Genomic DNA, 20750 nt, shown 5'->3' with positions numbered 1-20750 from the left:
TGGTAATAGGCATTAATGAAAAAAAAAAAAAAAACACCTTAACCGCAATTGTCAACTTTTGAATATAACCATTAGGGGTAACGCAGATGTTGACGTGAACACTAACAACAATAATAAAAATGTTGACGTGAACACTAATAACAATAATATAGATGTTGACGTGAACACTAACAACAATAATAATGATGTTGACGTGAACACTAACAACAATAATAAAGTTGGTGACGTGAACACTAACAACAATAATAAAGATATTGACGTGAATACTAACAACAATAATAAAGATGGTGACATGAAAACTAACAACAATAATAAAGATGTTGACGTGAACACTAACAACAATAGTAAAGATGTTGACGTGAACACTAACAACAATAGTAAAGATGTTGACGTGAACACTAACAACAATAATAAAGATGTTGACGTGAACACTAACAACAATAGTAAAGATGTTGACGTGAACACTAACAACAATAATAAAGAATAATTCAAATAATATTAGAAAGGTGACCGGATAAATCATCAAAATGATAATTCATCACATCTTTAAAAATTTATATAAAGTCATGGAAAGTTAAGTAGGTTAGAATTATTTTTATAAGCAATAATTATTAGCCTGAAACACTCATCCACATTGAAAAATCTCCTGATAAAAGATACATGATGCCAACGGGACTTGAACCCGTGTCCTTTCGATTTCCTGTCGACAGCTCTGACCACTGAGCTATGGCGGCTTATCTCTTATCCGCGAAATAATTCAATATATACTAGTGTTTCATTCAACAAGTACTGCTTGTTACATTCTTTCACCTGAAACAACCAACTTTATTTTATATGAGAACGGCATTGTAAGTGCTAACTCTCTCACTAGATGGCGTCGAGACAAATTGTCTACATTTTTTGGTGAAGATACTTGAACTTGTCAAATATTAATTATTATTTTTTTGGTAAACTAATGTTTATGACAAGATTTTTTTATGCATAGCACAAAGGGTAACAATTATTTTTATAAGCAATAATTATTAGGTTGTTTTCAGGTGAAAAAATGTAACAAGCAGTAATTGTTGAATGAAACACTAGTATATATTGAATTATTTCGCGGATAAGAGATAAGCCGTCATAGCTCAGTGGTCAGAGCTGTCGACCGGAAATCGAAAGGACACGGGTTCAAGTCCCGTTGGCGTCATGTATCTTTTATCAGGAGATTTTTCAATGTGGATGAGTGTTTCAGGCTAATAATTATTGCTTATAAAAATAATTGTTACCCTTTGTGCTATGCATAAAAAAATCTTGTCTTAAACATTAGTTTACCAAAAAATAATAATTAAGTAGGTTAGGTTAAAATTTTTTTTTTCATCGTTTTTAATGACTATATCACTTTTTAAAAGTGTGTTGAATAGTCACTGTGTTGATTTAGCATGGAACCTATTAGAAAATACAAACATTGGGGAATTCCAACTGTTGAAATGTTGCGACTGTTGTAACAACATCAGCCAACAACTATATTTTCTTTTTCACTGGTAGAATAACTTGAAGATCGGTGCTACGTATCAGAAGGGAGAGTCTGTATCAGTTGTGGTAGCTAAGGCGGCGTTAATTAAATCACATGTAACATACGTACATAACATGAACTCCTGGGGGTGGCGGTGAGTTTATTATGTACATTAGAAGTGACTCATTTAACTCCGAATTAAATTTAGCTAACGCAAAAGATACAGACTCGCCCCCCACATAGGAATATTCACAATGATGTCTAGTAGGAAGGTACAAAACCGAAAGACCATTCGAAATTATGCGTAATATCATTCACCAAATATAAACTGCATAATAATACAGTCATAGACTACATTGCGTTTTGTTGAATTATATTCGTATGTAGATATTAATATTATTAATTATATCCAACTGTTGAGATAAATTTTCATCAGTAGCATTGGGCATTCACGACATCACTAGTTCAAACCTGTCACAAATCAACGTTATGGTGCTCATACTTTCTTATCACAACACGGTACAGCTGCGGCCAACAACTTTAATTTAAATTCTCCATTGTTGAATGTTCAGGGTATGGGAGAGCGGGCACAACAAGACCACCTGGAACTTTGCGTCGCGCCTTGGCGGGATGATGCGCGCACTCCTATCTCTGGGGACTGATCCGGCCAACTTTGCCCACCTGGCACGGCTCTTCAGGGAGCAGCTGCTGAACACGCCCCATCAGGTATCTAACCATCACGCCGTTGTCAAATAAATTCCATGTATGTAAGTGAGGCCTGAAACCGGCAGAGGAAGGTTGAATGTCGTCTGCGTGCTGTAGAAATAAGATCCCTGAGGCGGATGTGTGGTACATGTTTGACTGTGTTGCAATTGTGGAGATCTGAAACAAGATTAAGAAAGGGACTTTTAGATAGTTTGGACGGTAACCGGATAAATCATCACAATGATAATTCATCATTGTAATTATTGGAGTATGTGCCAATACAGAGTTGTGCAATGTGACAGTCTAACCTATCTGCCAGCTATTATTGGAGTATGTGCCAATACAGAGTAGTGCTGTGTGACAGTATAACCTATCCACTAGCTATTATTGGAGTATGTCCCAATACAGAGTAGTGCTGTGTGACAGTATAACCTATCTGCCAGCTATTATTGGAGTATGTGCCAATACAGAGTAGTGCTGTGTGACAGTCTAACCTATCTGCCAGCTATTATTGGAGTATGTGCCAATACAGAGTAGTGCTGTGTGACAGTATAACCTATCCACTAGCTATTATTGGAGTATGTCCCAATACAGAGTAGTGCTGTGTGACAGTATAACCTATCTGCCAGCTATTATTGGAGTATGAGCCAATACAGAGTAGTGCTGTGTGACAGTATAACCTATCTGCCAGCTATTATTGGAGTATGAGCCAATACAGAGTAGTGCTGTGTGACAGTATAACCTATCTGCCAGCTATTATTGGAGTATGTGCCAATACAGAGTAGTGCTGTGTGACAGTCTAACCTATCTGCCAGCTATTATTGGAGTATGTGCCAATACAGAGTAGTGCTGTGTGACAGTCTAACCTATCTGCCAGCTATTATTGGAGTATGTGCCAATACAGAGTAGTGCTGTGTGATAGTATAACCTATCCACTAGCTATTATTGGAGTATGTCCCAATACAGAGTAGTGCTGTGTGACAGTATAACCTATCTGCCAGCTATTATTGGAGTATGTGCCAATACAGAGTAGTGCTGTGTGACAGTCTAACCTATCTGCCAGCTATTATTGGAGTATGTGCCAATACAGAGTAATGCTGTGTAACAGTCTAACCTATCTGCCAGCTATTATTGGAGTATGTGCCAATACAGAGTAGTGCTGTGTGACAGTATAACCTATCTGCCAGCTATTATTGGAGTATGTCCCAATACAGAGTAGTGCTGTGTGACAGTATAACCTATCCACTAGCTATTATTGGATTATGTCCCAATACAGAGTAGTGCTGTGTGACAGTATAACCTATCTGCCAGCTATTATTGGAGTATGTGCCAATACAGAGTAGTGCTGTGTGACAGTATAACCTATCCACTAGCTATTATTGGAGTATGTCCCAATACAGAGTAGTGCTGTGTGACAGTATAACCTATCTGCCAGCTATTATTGGAGTATGAGCCAATACAGAGTAGTGCTGTGTGACAGTATAACCTATCTGCCAGCTATTATTGGAGTATGAGCCAATACAGAGTAGTGCTGTGTGACAGTATAACCTATCTGCCAGCTATTATTGGAGTATGAGCCAATACAGAGTAGTGCTGTGTGACAGTATAACCTATCTGCCAGCTATTATTGGAGTATGAGCCAATACAGAGTAGTGCTGTGTGACAGTCTAACCTATCCGCTAGCTATTATTGGAGTATGTGCCAATACAGAGTAGTGCTGTGTGACAGTCTAACCTATCTGCCAGCTATTATTGGAGTATGTGCCAATACAGAGTAGTGCTGTGTGACAGTCTAACCTATCTGCCAGCTATTATTGGAGTATGTGCCAATACAGAGTAGTGCTGTGTGACAGTATAACCTATCCACTAGCTATTATTGGAGTATGTCCCAATACAGAGTAGTGCTGTGTGACAGTATAACCTATCCACTAGCTATTATTGGAGTATGTCCCAATACAGAGTAGTGCTGTGTGACAGTATAACCTATCTGCCAGCTATTATTGGAGTATGAGCCAATACAGAGTAGTGCTGTGTGACAGTATAACCTATCTGCCAGCTATTATTGGAGTATGAGCCAATACAGAGTAGTGCTGTGTGACAGTATAACCTATCTGCCAGCTATTATTGGAGTATGTGCCAATACAGAGTAGTGCTGTGTGACAGTATAACCTATCCACTAGCTATTATTGGAGTATGTCCCAATACAGAGTAGTGCTGTGTGACAGTATAACCTATCTGCCAGCTATTATTGGAGTATGAGCCAATACAGAGTAGTGCTGTGTGACAGTATAACCTATCTGCCAGCTATTATTGGAGTATGTGCCAATACAGAGTAGTGCTGTGTGACAGTCTAACCTATCTGCCAGCTATTATTGGAGTATGTGCCAATACAGAGTAGTGCTGTGTGACAGTATAACCTATCCACTAGCTATTATTGGAGTATGTCCCAATACAGAGTAGTGCTGTGTGACAGTATAACCTATCTGCCAGCTATTATTGGAGTATGAGCCAATACAGAATAGTGCTGTGTGACAGTATAACCTATCTGCCAGCTATTATTGGAGTATGAGCCAATACAGAGTAGTGCTGTGTGACAGTATAACCTATCTGCCAGCTATTATTGGAGTATGAGCCAATACAGAGTAGTGCTGTGTGACAGTATAACCTATCTGCCAGCTATTATTGGAGTATGAGCCAATACAGAGTAGTGCTGTGTGACAGTATAACCTATCTGCCAGCTATTATTGGAGTATGAGCCAATACAGAGTAGTGCTGTGTGACAGTATAACCTATCTGCCAGCTATTATTGGAGTATGAGCCAATACAGAGTAGTGCTGTGTGACAGTATAACCTATCTGCCAGCTATTGTTGGAGTATGAGCCAATACAGAGTAGTGCTGTGTGACAGTCTAACCTATCCGCTAGCTATTATTGGAGTATGAGCCAATACAGAGTAGTGCTGTGTGACAGTCTAACCTATCTGCCAGCTATTATTGGAGTATGTGCCAATACAGAGTAGTGCTGTGTGACAGTATAACCTATCCACTAGCTATTATTGGAGTATGTCCCAATACAGAGTAGTGCTGTGTGACAGTATAACCTATCTGCCAGCTATTATTGGAGTATGAGCCAATACAGAGTAGTGCTGTGTGACAGTATAACCTATCTGCCAGCTATTATTGGAGTATGAGCCAATACAGAGTAGTGCTGTGTGACAGTATAACCTATCTGCCAGCTATTATTGGAGTATGAGCCAATACAGAGTAGTGCTGTGTGACAGTATAACCTATCTGCCAGCTATTATTGGAGTATGTGCCAATACAGAGTAGTGCTGTGTGACAGTCTAACCTATCCGCTAGCTATTATTGGAGTATGAGCCAATACAGAGTAGTGCTGTGTGACAGTCTAACCTATCTGCCAGCTATTATTGGAGTATGAGCCAATACAGAGTAGTGCTGTGTGACAGTCTAACCTATCTGCCAGCTATTATTGGAGTATGTGCCAATACAGAGTAGTGCTGTGTGACAGTCTAACCTATCCGCTAGCTATTATTGGAGTATGAGCCAATACAGAGTAGTGCTGTGTGACAGTCTAACCTATCTGCCAGCTATTATTGGAGTATGAGCCAATACAGAGTAGTGCTGTGTGACAGTATAACCTATCTGCCAGCTATTATTGGAGTATGTGCCAATACAGAGTAGTGCTGTGTGACAGTCTAACCTATCTGCCACCTATTACTACTTTGTTTGTCTTGTAATTAAATATAATTTATTTGTCAGGCTAAGATTCCCGATTCTTTGGGCGATCTGGAGTGGGGAAAGGTGTCGGCCCAGCGGCTCAGTAAATTGGCTGAGAGACTCACTACTAAGGCGGCCTCCAGCGAGGAAACATTCCCGCATCATCAGGAATTCTTTAGGTGAACAAGTTCATTGGTATAATTAATTGAAACATTATCAGTTCAGTCCAGCTAGTATATTTTATTGAATATGTGTTATTGACACTTGAATCATTTAACACATCGCACTGAAACAATTTAGTAAAAAATCAACCGTAAAAAAGTTTTTTGCTATAATACATCTATTTTTTTTACATGGTGAAACAGTTTCGACTTTCGTCATTCGTTGCGCCAGCATTTCATCCAATTTCAGAATAATGCGTGTGTGTGCGTGAAGGCCACCAGAAGGTGATAAAATGCGTCAGATTTCAGGAAGTGTATTAATTTCCACTTCCACGATTTACATTCCTTTACAAAAATAAAAGTGAAATTCAGATAGAAAAAAAATTTTAAAAAAAATAATTTTAAAATGTCTCAAAACATTAAAAAAAAATTGGTTTGACTGAAGATTTAACCTTCCTACACAGGAACTGCAGTCAAAATCTCTACCAACCTCATCAAATGCCGATCGGATAGGATAGACATTTATTTTGTATATTAACTGCTGTAATGTCATCCGATTTCAGAGAAATGTGTATTTTCATCGATAACGAGAGTATTTGCCGAGTTTCAACTCGATTGGTTTTCGGGAAGTGTATTAATTTCCGCTTCTAAAATTTGCATTCATTCATTCCATGTTTGTCAATATTTCAATTTTGGTTGCATTTTCTCATGGTAGAATTTTAGAATTTAAATATTCTGATTATTGAAATACATCAGTACAACCCTGATGATTAAAAAAAAGAAGCTTAACCCTTGGAACGCCATTCGTATAAAAATCAAACAAACGCCGCCCGCCCGCCACAGACAATCTTCTTTATATAAATCTATTTCTTCCATACTAATTTAACGGCATTCCAGGGATTTCCTGATTTTCGCAGAGAGCGGTCCATTCCGACAACACCTGGCTGACTCCCTCTGTGACGAGATCTGCCGCCTTGACCAGACCGCTTTCCTGTCCTCGGAAAATGATGACTCAGGTATATTTCTCTTCATTCACGAGTAGCATTTCGTTTATGCCGAACCTCCCCTAGTTTTTTAATAACTAAAGTTTAGGATAAAAAAATCTGAATTCTGTAATAATAAGTTCCCTGACGCGTGATCAGTACCGGTCGGTGACTTTTTGTAAAAGGGATGCTGGACATCAAATGTTTATAGTCGTACTTACTACGTACTTGATATTAAATATGCACATTTAGACGCTAGCCCACGAACAAGATACAATTAGGTATTATCTAAAATTATCTCCATAAATCCATTAAGCTCCATAACTCAATATTTCCAGTCTCCAGAATAAGTTTTTTTTTGCACAAAACTTTTTCGCATTAATGATTCAATTATACAACCACACAATTGACTATTATCATTTAGAACACATTGGCGAAGTATCCATCTTATTTTGGGAATTCATTTTTATTTATTTAAATTATGATTAAAAAGTAAATCGCAGGTTAATAATATTCGATAAGAATTCGACTTCAGTATTCACGCTCAAAGCAAAATGTCAAAGTAGTGCGCGCATACAATCCAATTGATTAGTAATAGAGTATACGATTCTGTGCATTCTACATATGAGCATTAAAGACGGTTTTTGTACGTTGGATGCTGTCATTGATATCGTATAAAGTTTAAGACAAAGATATTGGCTTGCGGGTCTCAATGCGCATGCACGGAAATAATGTACGTTCTAGCATTCTTGGATACGGTTTACAGATCACACCACAGTATTATTGCTTGTATATGTGTGTTTTACGCGTTTCACAGTATTTGAGAATGCTGTGTATTTAGACTCGCCCGCGCTGTTTGTATCTTGTCGTTCGTTGTGCGTAATATGCAAGATGTCTTATAATAATGATATTTGTATGATTTTTACAGCCCCGTTTTTGTAAAAAAAATCACATTAAGGTCGCTGAAAAATATTAAAATATTTAAATTGCAGTTTACGGCTAGAAGTCCAAATCTTTTTACTCTGAAATGCAAGGGTTGCGGAGCATCCACAGCATGTATGGACGGACCGCGCCTGGTGTATATGCGGTAAAACCATGTATGACTGTACTAAAAATATTGAGATCGGGAAAGAATGCACGGTTGATGTAAGCGTGATGGATAAGATCAAGAAAGGGACGTTGATGTCGAGAGTTGGCTTGGACATGTTGAATGGATGCACAAAGGTAGGAGTTTAAGGAGAATATATAAAGTGAGAAGAAGTTGGGGATGACCGAGAAAGACATGGCAGGATCAAATACTTGAGTCGGGTCATGTCAAGTGTCAGAATAATGAATGTGAATGAAGCAAGGAGTGTTCTTTGCGGAGTAACGGTGTGATGGTTAGTTAGTTATATATATTATATGCTGCATGACAAACATTTCAGATACGGTGGTGGACCAGGGCACGCGGCTTCAGTACATGCAGTGCGTCAGGTCCCTGCAGATCCTGGCCAAGTTCCTGGGCTTTCTGCTGGCACTGCCCTACGGGGGGAACATCGACACGCCCAGGGAGCAGGTGCTTAACAGTCAGGTGGCTGTCAGAGACCAGGTAACTGTTGATAGCTTTCTGTAAGTTTCATGACAAAGCATAACAATTAAAGAAGTGCCAATTTGTAATCACTTTTCCTTCATAAACCATCAGGGTATCCAAAGTGAACATGCTTTTATTAAAATATTGAAACTAATATGGAACACAGCCTGCATGGTCGAGGGGCAAGGCTCTCGACTAGCAATCTGTAAGTCGCAGCTTCAAATCCCGGTCATTTCACAATATTATGTATTAATTTAAAGTAACATATTGTGTATATGTGGCACGTTTTAGAGTGGAAGATACTCTCAGTATCGCCCTGGTGTAAGACCACCATTCAGAATTGAAACGTTGCTTGAAATGGCTTTAGCCGTGTTTGGTGATTGGATCTAAATAGCTACCTTTCACCACGTTCGTCTTACATATCTTTTACTCTTTCCCACTACATTCAGCCTCGCAACGTACCCCAATTACGGATGCCATAGTCTCATTTCAAGCAATCTTTTGATTCTGCATGGTGGTCTCTTGTCAAGGCGATGTTGATTATATCTTCCACTGATAGTGATTGTCTAAGCGATAACAAGAATTTTTTTTTTTTAAAACTAATTGTATTTATTTATTCCAGACGCAACCACCAATCGACTTGCTCTCGATCCTCGGATACTCTGAAAAGAATCAACGCTTGGTCTTGACCATACCTTGGATGGTACACCTGCTTTCAATGATGGGTTACACATGCCTGCGACTATCGTACTACAAAAACCTCGCCTATCGCTTATTCCAAATCTATGCAAACTCCATTTGTATACAAGCCCAAACACCAGTCAAAAACATTTCAAACACGGAACAAAAACTGTCAGATTTGTTGAAAGCCATCAATTATGACGTAAATATTTCTTCAAACACAAGAATTCTGTTAAGGGTTTGTTTGGGTTGGTTGTTCGATATGCCCCACTTTCCCCAAGAGTTCTTTTACAGCTGGCTTAAAGATTATACATCAAAATTATCACAAATTTATACAAAAGATATTAAATCAGAACGAATAAAAGATTTGTCTGAAGTGAATTCACAACGAGGATCTGAATTAAATGCAGAAGAAACAAAAGGTTCCAACTTAGCAACAACGAAAGATTCGAATTCGGAACCAATTACAATAGTATTCGAAGATAAATTGAATTTAAATGAAGAATTAATAAAGTTTTCAATTCCTGAGGGTAAAGTCGATTCTTCTTTGGATCGTTTGGAACTGGTTGATGGGAATTTGATCCTTGCGGTTTGTCCTTTCTTGAAGGAACTGAAGACTTTGCTATCCAGCAATAGAGATGCTTCCGGAAGTGAGAAGAATAAAACATTTAGACATATCACGCCACTTACAAGCAGCTTCAACGATGATAACTCTAAACACAGGGAGAAGCAAATACAGGTAAGGACTTCATTGTATTTTTATTTTCCAACTAAAATGTGAAGTTGAATCTTTTAACCCTTTGTGTGACAGCTATAATGCCGAGCGGTCCGCTTAGCGCAGGCTCACACTATTTTCGTAATAACTTACTTGTTTTTTCCAAAACAATATTTTTGTAAATTGCACCGTCTTACCAGATAATGTATTTCTATATTTATAAAATCGTATATATCTATCCTATGTAGTTTATCCCAGGTAGCTACTTATTATATTCAGAGAATTGTTTTTCTCTATAATGTTACATATGAAAATATTGTTGAGTTTTATTCAATTTTCCAACTAAATATGTGTTCTTCACAATAAAAATAAACATTTTATGAGGCTTTGCAGTAAATTTGAAATGAAAAATTATGACATTTGACATGTAATTTGTGTCGCACTTTTTCACAGATAAAAAATCAATGTTTGCAAGTGACGAAACGACAAGCTGGAATAATATTAAGATACATTATTTCCTTGCCAAACAAATGAAATTTATTTCAGTATACTCGGAGCACTTTTTAATGTTCAAAATAACATAAAATTGAGGCAAGTGCGATGAGATCCTAGCAAATTTGCTACGGATTCGCCGCCATTACAAGGGTTATTCTATATTATTATTTATTTATTTATACTTAAAGGTTTTACAGATATCCTCTGTAACGTTTTTTTCTCTCTGAATCCTTATAAATTATCAACGAAAATGTCTACTTCAGCACACTCTAATTTATTATAATATAGTCGAACATGTCGAAGTTAGAGGGCTAAAATAGGCAATATTATTTTTAAATGTATATGTGGCATCTCAAATAATAGGAATTGAGAACATTTATTTCAATATTGCTAAGACATAATGTAGTACATGTCAATATCAACATCATAACCGTGAATTATTTATGTAAACCTTCTAATATTCAAGAAGTATGTTGTATGATCTGAGATGGTCATGGAGAATGTAGACCACTCTTGAAAGATAACATTCTTAGCATTTTTAAACTTTTAAACACATTTTTATTTCCTTTGTTCTTTTTTGTTTTTGTTAAATTAATCGGCATACCCGCCGCCAAGATTGGGAGGCTGCACTTCTTACGCATCGGCATATTGCATTGGGGCGACTAAAACTTTTTCCACATACTTGGGTAGTTCACAATAAAATTATAATCTACACAAAAGCACAAAAAGTGTTTCATTTGGGGTATTATGGGGTACAAAACGGCTCAGTAAAAATCCTTCTCAAGTGTGCACAGATGATGTCACAAATAAAAATTAGTACGTATTGTAATATGTTCTATTTCAAATACTTACTGGAAGTATTGCTAAAATACCTTCTCTAATTTTCAAACTGCAACGAATGCAGACATTTTGTTATGTACTTCATAGAATTAAAAAGATTACAGTTTATGACTTTTATTCACTGGAAACCTTTGACATCTTTTGACTACCCGTTTAGAATTTATGGTAACCGAGCAACTCAGGACAGTGGCAATTCAACACGCTTTAGTGATAATGGGGTTAAATAGGTTACGTTATCTCTTTTAATGACTTTATACATATCACTTTTCAAAAGTGTGTTGAATTGCCACAGTCCTGAGCGATTTTTGGCATATTATGGTAAGTTTGCAAAAACATTTTGAGCGACCGCTTTTCATAATGTACCAAATTTATAGAACTTACAAATGGGATAGACAGTGAAATCTAGGTGGAATTATTGGCCACAGTAAGCAGTTCAAGCAATACAGTAACCGATGACAGTAATTTCACAGATCACCCCTATTGACAACGAGAAGGTTAAGAAGTTTAATGAATGGTTTTGAATGTACCCCCCCAGCTGCAGTTGGAAGAGTGGTTCATGCGCTCGCAGTCCAGTTCGACCTGCCGTGCTGTGGGAGAGAGGGTTGGGGCAGCCCTGGTGAGACTGCTGAGGGCACAGCTGGGACCCCTGCGTGCCCTGGCCAGCCGGGGGACCCTGCACATACTGAAGGACCCCGCCACTGTGAGTTTTCAATTTTATTTCATTTTATTAAATCCATTAAAAATCACTGTTAAAATATTATGTTATAGGTAGGTACCTACTGTATCACTTGTCTGAATCATTCTTCACACAAGCACTTCCAATTTTGAAAATGATTAAATAAATTAGAGTTCATCGAATATGAATAATTTCATGCAGAAATAACGCACACCTAATTTATATTACATATTTGGTCTATACATTACACAAATTTTATTTTTTTATTATTAATTTTAGTCGATCACACATGTGTGTGACATCCGTCGAGTGGACTTAACTTTCCAAATCAAATGTGTGTGCATTAGCCGCGGTTACAGGGTTAAAGACATGGCATCTTTGGATCGTAGACAATATCAAATATCTTGGCTTAATAATTGATAGAAATCTAAAATGAAACAATCATGTTACATACCATATTAAAAAACTAAAATAAGAAAACTAGCCTACATCTTCAAGACTCTAAGAAATATATTGGACATAGTTACATTAAAAACTGTATACTATGCGCTTGTTCAATCAATGCTTTCATAAAAGACTACCCTAGAGCTTTTAAATGTTGCACAAAAATGAATTAAAAAAATAATGTATGAGAAATGTTTTCTGTATTCATCACAGTTATTGTATAGTAAAAGTAAAATTATTTCAATTAAGCAGTTGTACATAACACATGCTCTCTGTAAGTGCGCAGCACTAGATTGGTTTCTTCTTTAATGTATCAGCCTGTGAATATTGTGATAAAGAAGTTTTTCTTATAAAACTACGTTGCTTTATGATATGCTCGGTGAAAATATAAAAGCTATAGGTTCGTTAAATCTGTTCAAGAAAATCGTCAAAAATTCTGTTGAAATTAAAATTTAAAAAAATATTTATTGAACAAAAATACAGAGTACAAAGGGTATTGCTTATAGGTTACATCCTATTTCTTCCAGCTAACCCAAAAAATACACATTATATTACATAATCCAACAATTACATGTTAACAAATTATACCTTATTCCGTCTCACAACGCCGCCCAACCGGGTAGTGACATAGTTCCCCTGTCTGTACACTGCACAGGCAGGGACGCTCTTGTGAGGTGTCACATAAAAAATATCAAAAAAATAAAATAAAAAACAGAGGTATTTAATTTCAGTAAGGTATTCATTTAAGGTGTAGTGACATTTGTTTCAGAGAAATGTTTTTAGTGATGATTTAAATTTAAGTATGTCGGTTATTTGTTTGATGCTACGTGGAAGGTTGTTATATACTTTGATGGCCATGTAGTGTGGTCCTTTTTGAAATATAATTTTGTTTGCTTTTGGGATTAATAAGTTTTCTGTGAACTTGTAGCGTGTTTATGTGTTGAGTTTTTTTGTGGGACTTTTCTGGAGATGATCGAACTAACAGGCATAACTCCATTATATATATGTCCGTCACTGTCAGAAGTTTGAGATTTTAATAAATCGGTCCACATGAATTCCGGTGATCAGAGTTTGTAATTTTTCGCAGGCACCTCTTTTGGATGATAAAAACATCTTTGGCGTTTACTGAGTTTCCCCAAAAAACTATTCCGTATTTTATCATTGAGTATACGTTACCATAGTATGCGGTGATTACTGATTCGATGTTTAAGATATTTTTGCCTAGAACAAAAGAAAAGCTACTGATTTTTGCTACAACTTTAGATACATTTTCTTTTCAGTTTATATTTGCATCTAGTTGTATTCCCAGCATTCTCGCTGAGTGTGCTGATTTTGGATTACCCATATCGTAGCTTCTGTCATAAATCACCTTAGAAAGCCCATACGCGATATATTCCATCTGTGTATGTATTATGTAATTTACTTATTTGATTAAATATAATTGTAAAGCTGCTCATCTCGACTCAGGAATTCCCTAGTGAGATGAGCAGTGAAGGAAAAATATAAATAAGTAAAAGTGCTGAGCACTGGACTCATATTTGGGTTATTGACGCGATCACTCGAGTGGAGAAATGATATCACTAACTTTACCATTAAAGGAAACACTATCAGTTTTAGTAAATTAGTATGTTTAATTTAATTCCTAAAAATCTATAAAATTTAATTCCAGTGCAATCCCGAGGGTGATATCCGTGCCCTCCACGTCCGCCTGCTGGGCGCCTTCCGACGACGCGCCCTAGAGCTGGCGCGCCCTTGGGCTCGGGCCCGCTGCCGCCGTGCCCTGCAGGGCCTGCTGCCGCCCGGCACCCGCCGGCCTGCCCGACAAGCCGTGGGACACATCGCCGCACGCAAGGCGCTTATGGCGCTCGCCCAGTGGCTAAACACTCACGTCGGTAGGTTTTGCTCACTTATTTATGTACCTAATTTCATAGTTTTTGAATTATAGACAGCCCTGATTTACTCAGCTTTATTTACCTTCCTAACTGTCTGTTTATTTGCAGCAACAATATCAGTCTTTTATGTATTCGCTTGTACCTAGATTGTATGCAGTTGGCAATAATTTCGCAGATATAGTAGATGTGTTCAATTACACGGAATATAGTTACGAGAATGCTATAATAATATAATTTTTATTAATGTTGGCATAGTACTATTCTTCTGCATGATTTCTGTATAATTAATTAGTAAAATTTACTTCATGATTACTGTTCCATTGATTGATTAGTGCACTGACTCCAGCAAAAAAAATACTGTTTACAATTGAATGCATCGCCCGAATAACGTTGCAAACAACAAAAAATCGTAAAGTGATTTTTTGGTGGAATAATGTTCTTTATGTGTATACCTATCTATCCTACTCTTTCACATCATGAAAAAAAATCTATCTCCCTCTTTTAGTAGCATCCAAAGTGCGCTGGGGAGCCAGTCTCAGTGGAATAACGTTGCGCGAGCCGACATGTCGTCTGTACAGCAGGTAGTTTCGGTGTCTCCGCGTATGTTAAATAATATGAATAAAGGGAAAAAACGTAAAATTTCTTTTGAAAACTGGAAGGATAATAAGCAGAAGGCATTAAGAAATTCGGGTAAACCTTATACAAGTCGTAAAGGCAAAGCAGTTAGCGGCAAATCGCCCCCAACGCAGGTTAGTGGAATAACGTTACACTTATATTTCTTATGTAAATAAGTTTTGTTTGGTTTTTTAATATAAATTTCTTAAGTACTTTGTTTATTATTTACATTATCAAATATTAATATTTTTAAACAAAGTATTCACTTCATTTTATTATATAGTTACAACACTGACAAATTTCTATCTGAGAGATAAACAATTCCTTGTCCATTGTCAAGTTCTTCAATATATTTTTATTTATTTCTTATTGACATTTTTTTTGACGTCTTACTGTTGTTGATAATATTGATTTAACTGTTTTTTTTACAGGACTTTACGTGTAAATGTCGATACCCAGATTGTAAAACTATGACGTTACATAAAAAAAAGGAAATTTTTGACCTTTTTTACACTAAAACATACAATGAGCAGAGCCTTTTTTTGCAAAGCTGTATTGAAGTGCTGGAGCCAAAACGAAGAATAGTACCCGAAAATGTATCGAAAAGACATTGTTTTGTCAAATATTCCGTTGTTTCTGTGGACAGCAGGATTCAAGTTTGTCAAAAATCTTTATGCAACATGTTAGATGTCACTCGTCGTCGTTTGCAAATATTAATAGACAAAATTAAATATCACCATTCGCTTTCTGATCAAAGAGGTTGCCATGATAATCGCCCACATAAAATACAACATGTTAATTTGGAACGTGTGAAAAATCACATCGAAAGCTTTTCTGCCCAGGAAAGCCACTACTCCAGGTCATCCAGTAAGAAGAAGTGTCTCGATCCTTCTCTTTCAATTTTAAGAATGTTCCGTCTTTTTAAAGAAAAATATCCCGAGTCAGAAATAAAATATGACATTTACCGAAACGTATTCAAATCAAACTTTGATTTGAGGTTTGGAATACCGAGATCAGATACGTGTAGAGTATGTGACAAATATTACATTCAACTTAGGGCAACCGAAGACGAAGCAACTCGTGCAAGAATTTCCAACGAAACTAAACTGCATCACTTGAAAGCTGAAAAGGGATATAAAACCCTTAATGATGACGCAGAAATAGCTAAATCAAATAAAAATGTCACAGTTCTGTGCGTCGATTTACAGCAGGTATTATTTACACCAAATTTAACACATTCCGATGTTTTTTACCAGAGGCAATATTCCAATTACAACTATGCTGTCCACAATATGGGAACATCACAAGTCACCATGTATTTATGGCATGAATCTCTTGCCAAACGAGGTTCAGCTGAAATTACGTCGTGTTTACTCCAGCATGTTTTACACAATTTTGATGTTCTCCTACATGGACAAGAAAGAAAACTAATCATTTGGTCTGATCGATGTGTTGGACAAAATAATAACTTTAAAATGGTTATACTTTGCACATATTTGATTTACTTGGGGTATTTTACCGAAGTAAACCAAAAATTTCTGGTAAGTGGGCATAGTTTTTTACCGTGCGATAGAGATTTTGCACTCATAGAAAGAAAGAAAAAAACTCAAAAAATGTATGTACCGAATGATCTGGTGACACTCTTGGTAAGTGCACGCGCTTCTAATCCTTTTGAAGTATTTAAAATGGACCAGAGGCACTTTTTGGACTTGAGTCCAGTTGAAGCTATTTTTAAAAGAGATCCTCAACTGAAAATAACAGAAGCAAGGTGGCTTCAAGTCAACGCAAATGAACCTGGTGTTTTACGTTTGAGAATGTGCCATAATATTCTCGAAGGTTGGAAAATTTTTGAACTCCAAAAAAAACAAAAAGGACGGTATCGACCCAATATTAATGTACCTCCTATTGCTGATCTGCCGATACTCTTCCGATTCTTATTACCCATATCAGCGGCAAAAAAGGCAGATTTAATGTCCATGTCTCAATACTTACCAGAAATCAACAGAAGCTTTTATGAAAACCTACCGGCTCAGTAAATGTATGCACTACAGTGGAAAAACGTTACAAGTGGGCAGCTTAAGCAACGTTATTCCACATTTTTTTTTGTTTTATGTCGATTATTTCCTTTATTTTAATGGTTTTTTTAAATATTTTTTCACATGTACCCTTGTTTATGTCAAGTAATATGAAACTTATTGTAAAAATGGGATGTTTTCTAATAAAAAATCATTTTAAAACGTTTTTTCTTGTTTCTGAAAAATCTTGTTTTTGTTGTTTGCAACGTTATTCGGGCGATACATTCAATTAGTATCCTCGCATATAGCACCATGCCGATTGAAGCGGGAACTTTATAAAAAAAAATCAGAATTTTACCAAATTAAACTTATTTAGTATTTTTATCTTTAGTTTTGCAAAAAAATAAACATGTTTCTCTATTAAAATCATATACAAAACATGTAAAATTGGTGATATTTATGCTTACGATCTATGTACGGATTTATGTGCTGAGCCACGCTAAGCTCAACATTCCAACCAAGCCGAGCAACTAATATACCGGATCTTAGCGAGGTAATATAACATTGATAAGTTCACAGTATGTAAAATTTTAGACTATGTAGTAAAATTATGAAATATTCTGAAAATCCAGCTGTTTCTTAACCCTTGGGGCGAACCCCTGCATTTGCAGTGTTGGAGAATTGTACCCACGCACGGTATGAAGCACTGCAATAGCAGTGTCAACCTTGTACATTCATTTCGCCTTTGGATATTACTTCTACTGGGTTAGTTAAAGACAATAATCACTTTATCAAGTAAGGTATTGTCTAAGCGCTTTAACGAAAATATCGTTTTAATCATATAAGTTTCTTTTCGGCCCCTACGGGTTAACAGCCAATATCTCACAACAGAATTTTTCACATAACATTTCGATATCATTGCTTGAAATGGCATCAGCCATTATTTAGTGACTAGGTGCTTCTCAACTTCCCTCTTGCGAATCTGCATCTTCTCAACAAAACCACTGGCTACAAGTAGTCGCCACTCTTGGGAAGTACTCAAATATAAACTGTGGATAAATCATTTTTTTTCATATTTCCAGATATCACCACAACCGACTTGTCCGCTGACATCCAAAAGACGAAGCTGATACTCCGTGGTGGCGATACTTATGTCAGGACATTCAGGAAGAGCGACTATGACGAGATAAACGAGTACATCGCTGGCAACAATGATGAGAAACCCGTTGTCGCAGACGATATCAGGCAGGAAACTGCCGAGGAGCGTTGTAACGAAAGTGTCAAATATCACAGTGCAACGGATATAGTCATTGATATGAAGGTAGCTACGATATAAAAATTTATTTTTTTATTTCTGTCAATTCAGAGGTAATGGTTAAGTGCCATTTTTCTTCCAAATTCACAAAGAATTATTCCAAACCTTTCCCGAACTGTCCAATTGAAAAACAATCATTGTTCCAAACACAACAACGTGTAAAATGAAAAACTGATGTATGGTTATATCACCATCTCTTTAAAACATATAATATTCATAGTGCTGTCTCCCTCACGGCCATGACCCGTCCCTAAGCTTTTTTCGGTACCTAATATTTACTTAGACGAAAGACATAGTGCCATCTTGTTTATTCTATGGCGCGCGACAGAAGATGCCAAAACCGGGGACATTATTCAAATTGATCCATCAAATCGTGTGGACTTGTGAATGAAAGCTTCTGTTAGAGACAACAGATGTCACCTCTCATCATTCGCCTCCGCCGCTCGCAGCCCTGCTATTTCGTGGTACATTTCAAATAAATTAAGAATAAAACCAGTTGTTTTGATGCACTTAATTTATTATTATTGTTGTCTTATAATTTTGGGGAGTCAAACACCAACTGACCTAAGGGAAGAACTGCCCCATTTTCATATACACAATCGTTTATCAATTATTATTGTTTAAAATTTTCACCATATTCTTTATTAAGGCTGGTAATCTATTTCTTATTACAGGAACTCTGCATCCAATTAGTGACCTCTCGCACAGAGATTACGTCTGTCCGTATATCTCTGGAAGACCAGTTGCAGAGGGGAGTCGATTGCAGCAGATGTCAGTACATCCAGTCCTCTAGCAAGAGGACTATAGGACAGCTCTGCGTGGACATCAGCATGCTTATAGGTAATACAATATCTAAAATCTATGTGTCATTTCAAACAGCAACTCAACTCTCTCCAGCTCACAACGTCACTTCCATGAGAGCTTTAAAATATACAGCTTTGCTTCGATACATTCATAAAACGAAGACAAAAATAACCATAAGTTTGGCTTTTGGGTTGTAAAATCAATTTTATTTTGTTTTATTTTTCAGTTACATTGCATCCATCACTTTTAACACTGGATGCGTTGTTAAAATTCGGCACAATATGGAGACACTGCTTATTTAACAAATTACCGACTGATGAAATAATCACACTTCCATTTTCCCCCGATGAAAATGCTTCCGATTCGACCTCCGAAGATGAAGTGGAACAATTCCAGAGACAAATGTTCGGCGATACACCACCTAAACCGATAAAATCCAATAAAAACTGTCTTAAAAATGATAAATCGAATGAAAGCACAAATAAAAATCAATTGGATGATGAAAATCCGTTTCGGAATATCGGAATACCAGTTCGTAATGATGCTGTATCAGTCGATAGCGACGGCACATCAGTCAGTAATGAAGGCACATCAGTCGTTAATGAAAGCGCATCAATTGATAATGATAGTACCTCAGTCGGTAACAATTATGAAGTGGAATGTAATGGAGTTGCTAATGAATTCTTTGATTCAATTCTTTGTCCCAGGAATGTGTTGTTTTTGGGACGGTTAGGAAATGGAAATGAAGAAGTATGGAACAAGTTGGCCGAGCTGTTGAAGTTTTTGCTAAAAGAACAGTTTCTGACGGAGGATTCTTTGACGGAGCAATGTCTGGCGATATACAGACAGGATTGGCCTCAGGTAATTTATTTATAAGTTTTGTACTATGCTGTAGTTAAGTTCAGACGTAGTGGAGTGAATCAGAGCGGTAAATATGCTCAGTATGACCACGGTGAAAGACCGCCTTCAGTCGCGTTTGGTGACCGGATCTGAATAACCAAGTTCTTTCTTACCTTCGTCTTTCCCATTTACTCTTCCCTGCTATCTTTAGCCTATAAACATAGCCTGACTGGGGATGCTGATTAAATTTAAAAAAAAATAATTAAAAAGTGGAAATATAATTGGAGTATTTTATTTTATTTTATTTGTGTACAAAAAATTTTACAACATTACAGATATTTTATCTAACTAATTGTAAAAGTACCATTTTCACAGTGAGAATGTAGCGCCAAAAACCTTACAAACTCATTGAATTTTCCGAAGAATATGTCGAAATTTTTATCTAATTTATTTAAATAGCGTATCGCTCTTCCCACGGGCGAATTCGGGTACAGATTTGTACAACTCAATCGGCAATATAATATGTTATGGTGACGTGCCCGAGAGTGAGACTCTGGGACAAATAAATTTATTTGCGCCAGAATCTCACCGTAAGTATGTTGTGAGGCCGAAGGTAGTGGAGAGGAGGAAGGTTGGGAAGTATCTGACTCTTCAGATCTGGTCACCAAACATGGTTAATGCCATTTCAAGTGATGTTTCGGTCTTGATTGGTGATCTTCCACTGCCACTGGCTGCAAAGTAGTTAACTGTGTAAGTGCCACGTAGGCATCGA

General features: G+C 36.9%; 1 protein-coding gene across 2 annotated transcripts in view; it reads left to right on the top strand.

Annotated features, from left to right (window-relative positions):
* The window catches only part of dlt (codanin-1 like protein dlt), a 28792-nt gene that overhangs the window by 5264 nt on the left and 2778 nt on the right, over positions 1–20750 (top strand). For both annotated transcript variants that reach the window (XM_089647843.1, XM_089647844.1), the window contains exons 4-13: positions 2065–2218; positions 5975–6111; positions 6991–7109; positions 8501–8664; positions 9269–10066; positions 11913–12077; positions 14167–14389; positions 18102–18340; positions 19009–19174; positions 19365–19999. In XM_089647843.1, the coding sequence (XP_089503969.1) occupies positions 2065–2218; positions 5975–6111; positions 6991–7109; positions 8501–8664; positions 9269–10066; positions 11913–12077; positions 14167–14389; positions 18102–18340; positions 19009–19174; positions 19365–19999 (2800 nt within the window). The remainder of the gene's footprint in view (positions 1–2064; positions 2219–5974; positions 6112–6990; positions 7110–8500; positions 8665–9268; positions 10067–11912; positions 12078–14166; positions 14390–18101; positions 18341–19008; positions 19175–19364; positions 20000–20750) is intronic.

This window comes from Hesperophylax consimilis, chromosome 27 (genome assembly GCF_061612785.1).
Source record: "Hesperophylax consimilis isolate HC1 chromosome 27, BYU_Hcon_1.0, whole genome shotgun sequence".
NCBI lineage: Eukaryota > Metazoa > Arthropoda > Insecta > Trichoptera > Limnephilidae > Hesperophylax > Hesperophylax consimilis.
The sequence above is the reverse complement of the archived record's forward strand: the minus strand, read 5'-3'. Positions and strand labels throughout refer to the sequence as shown.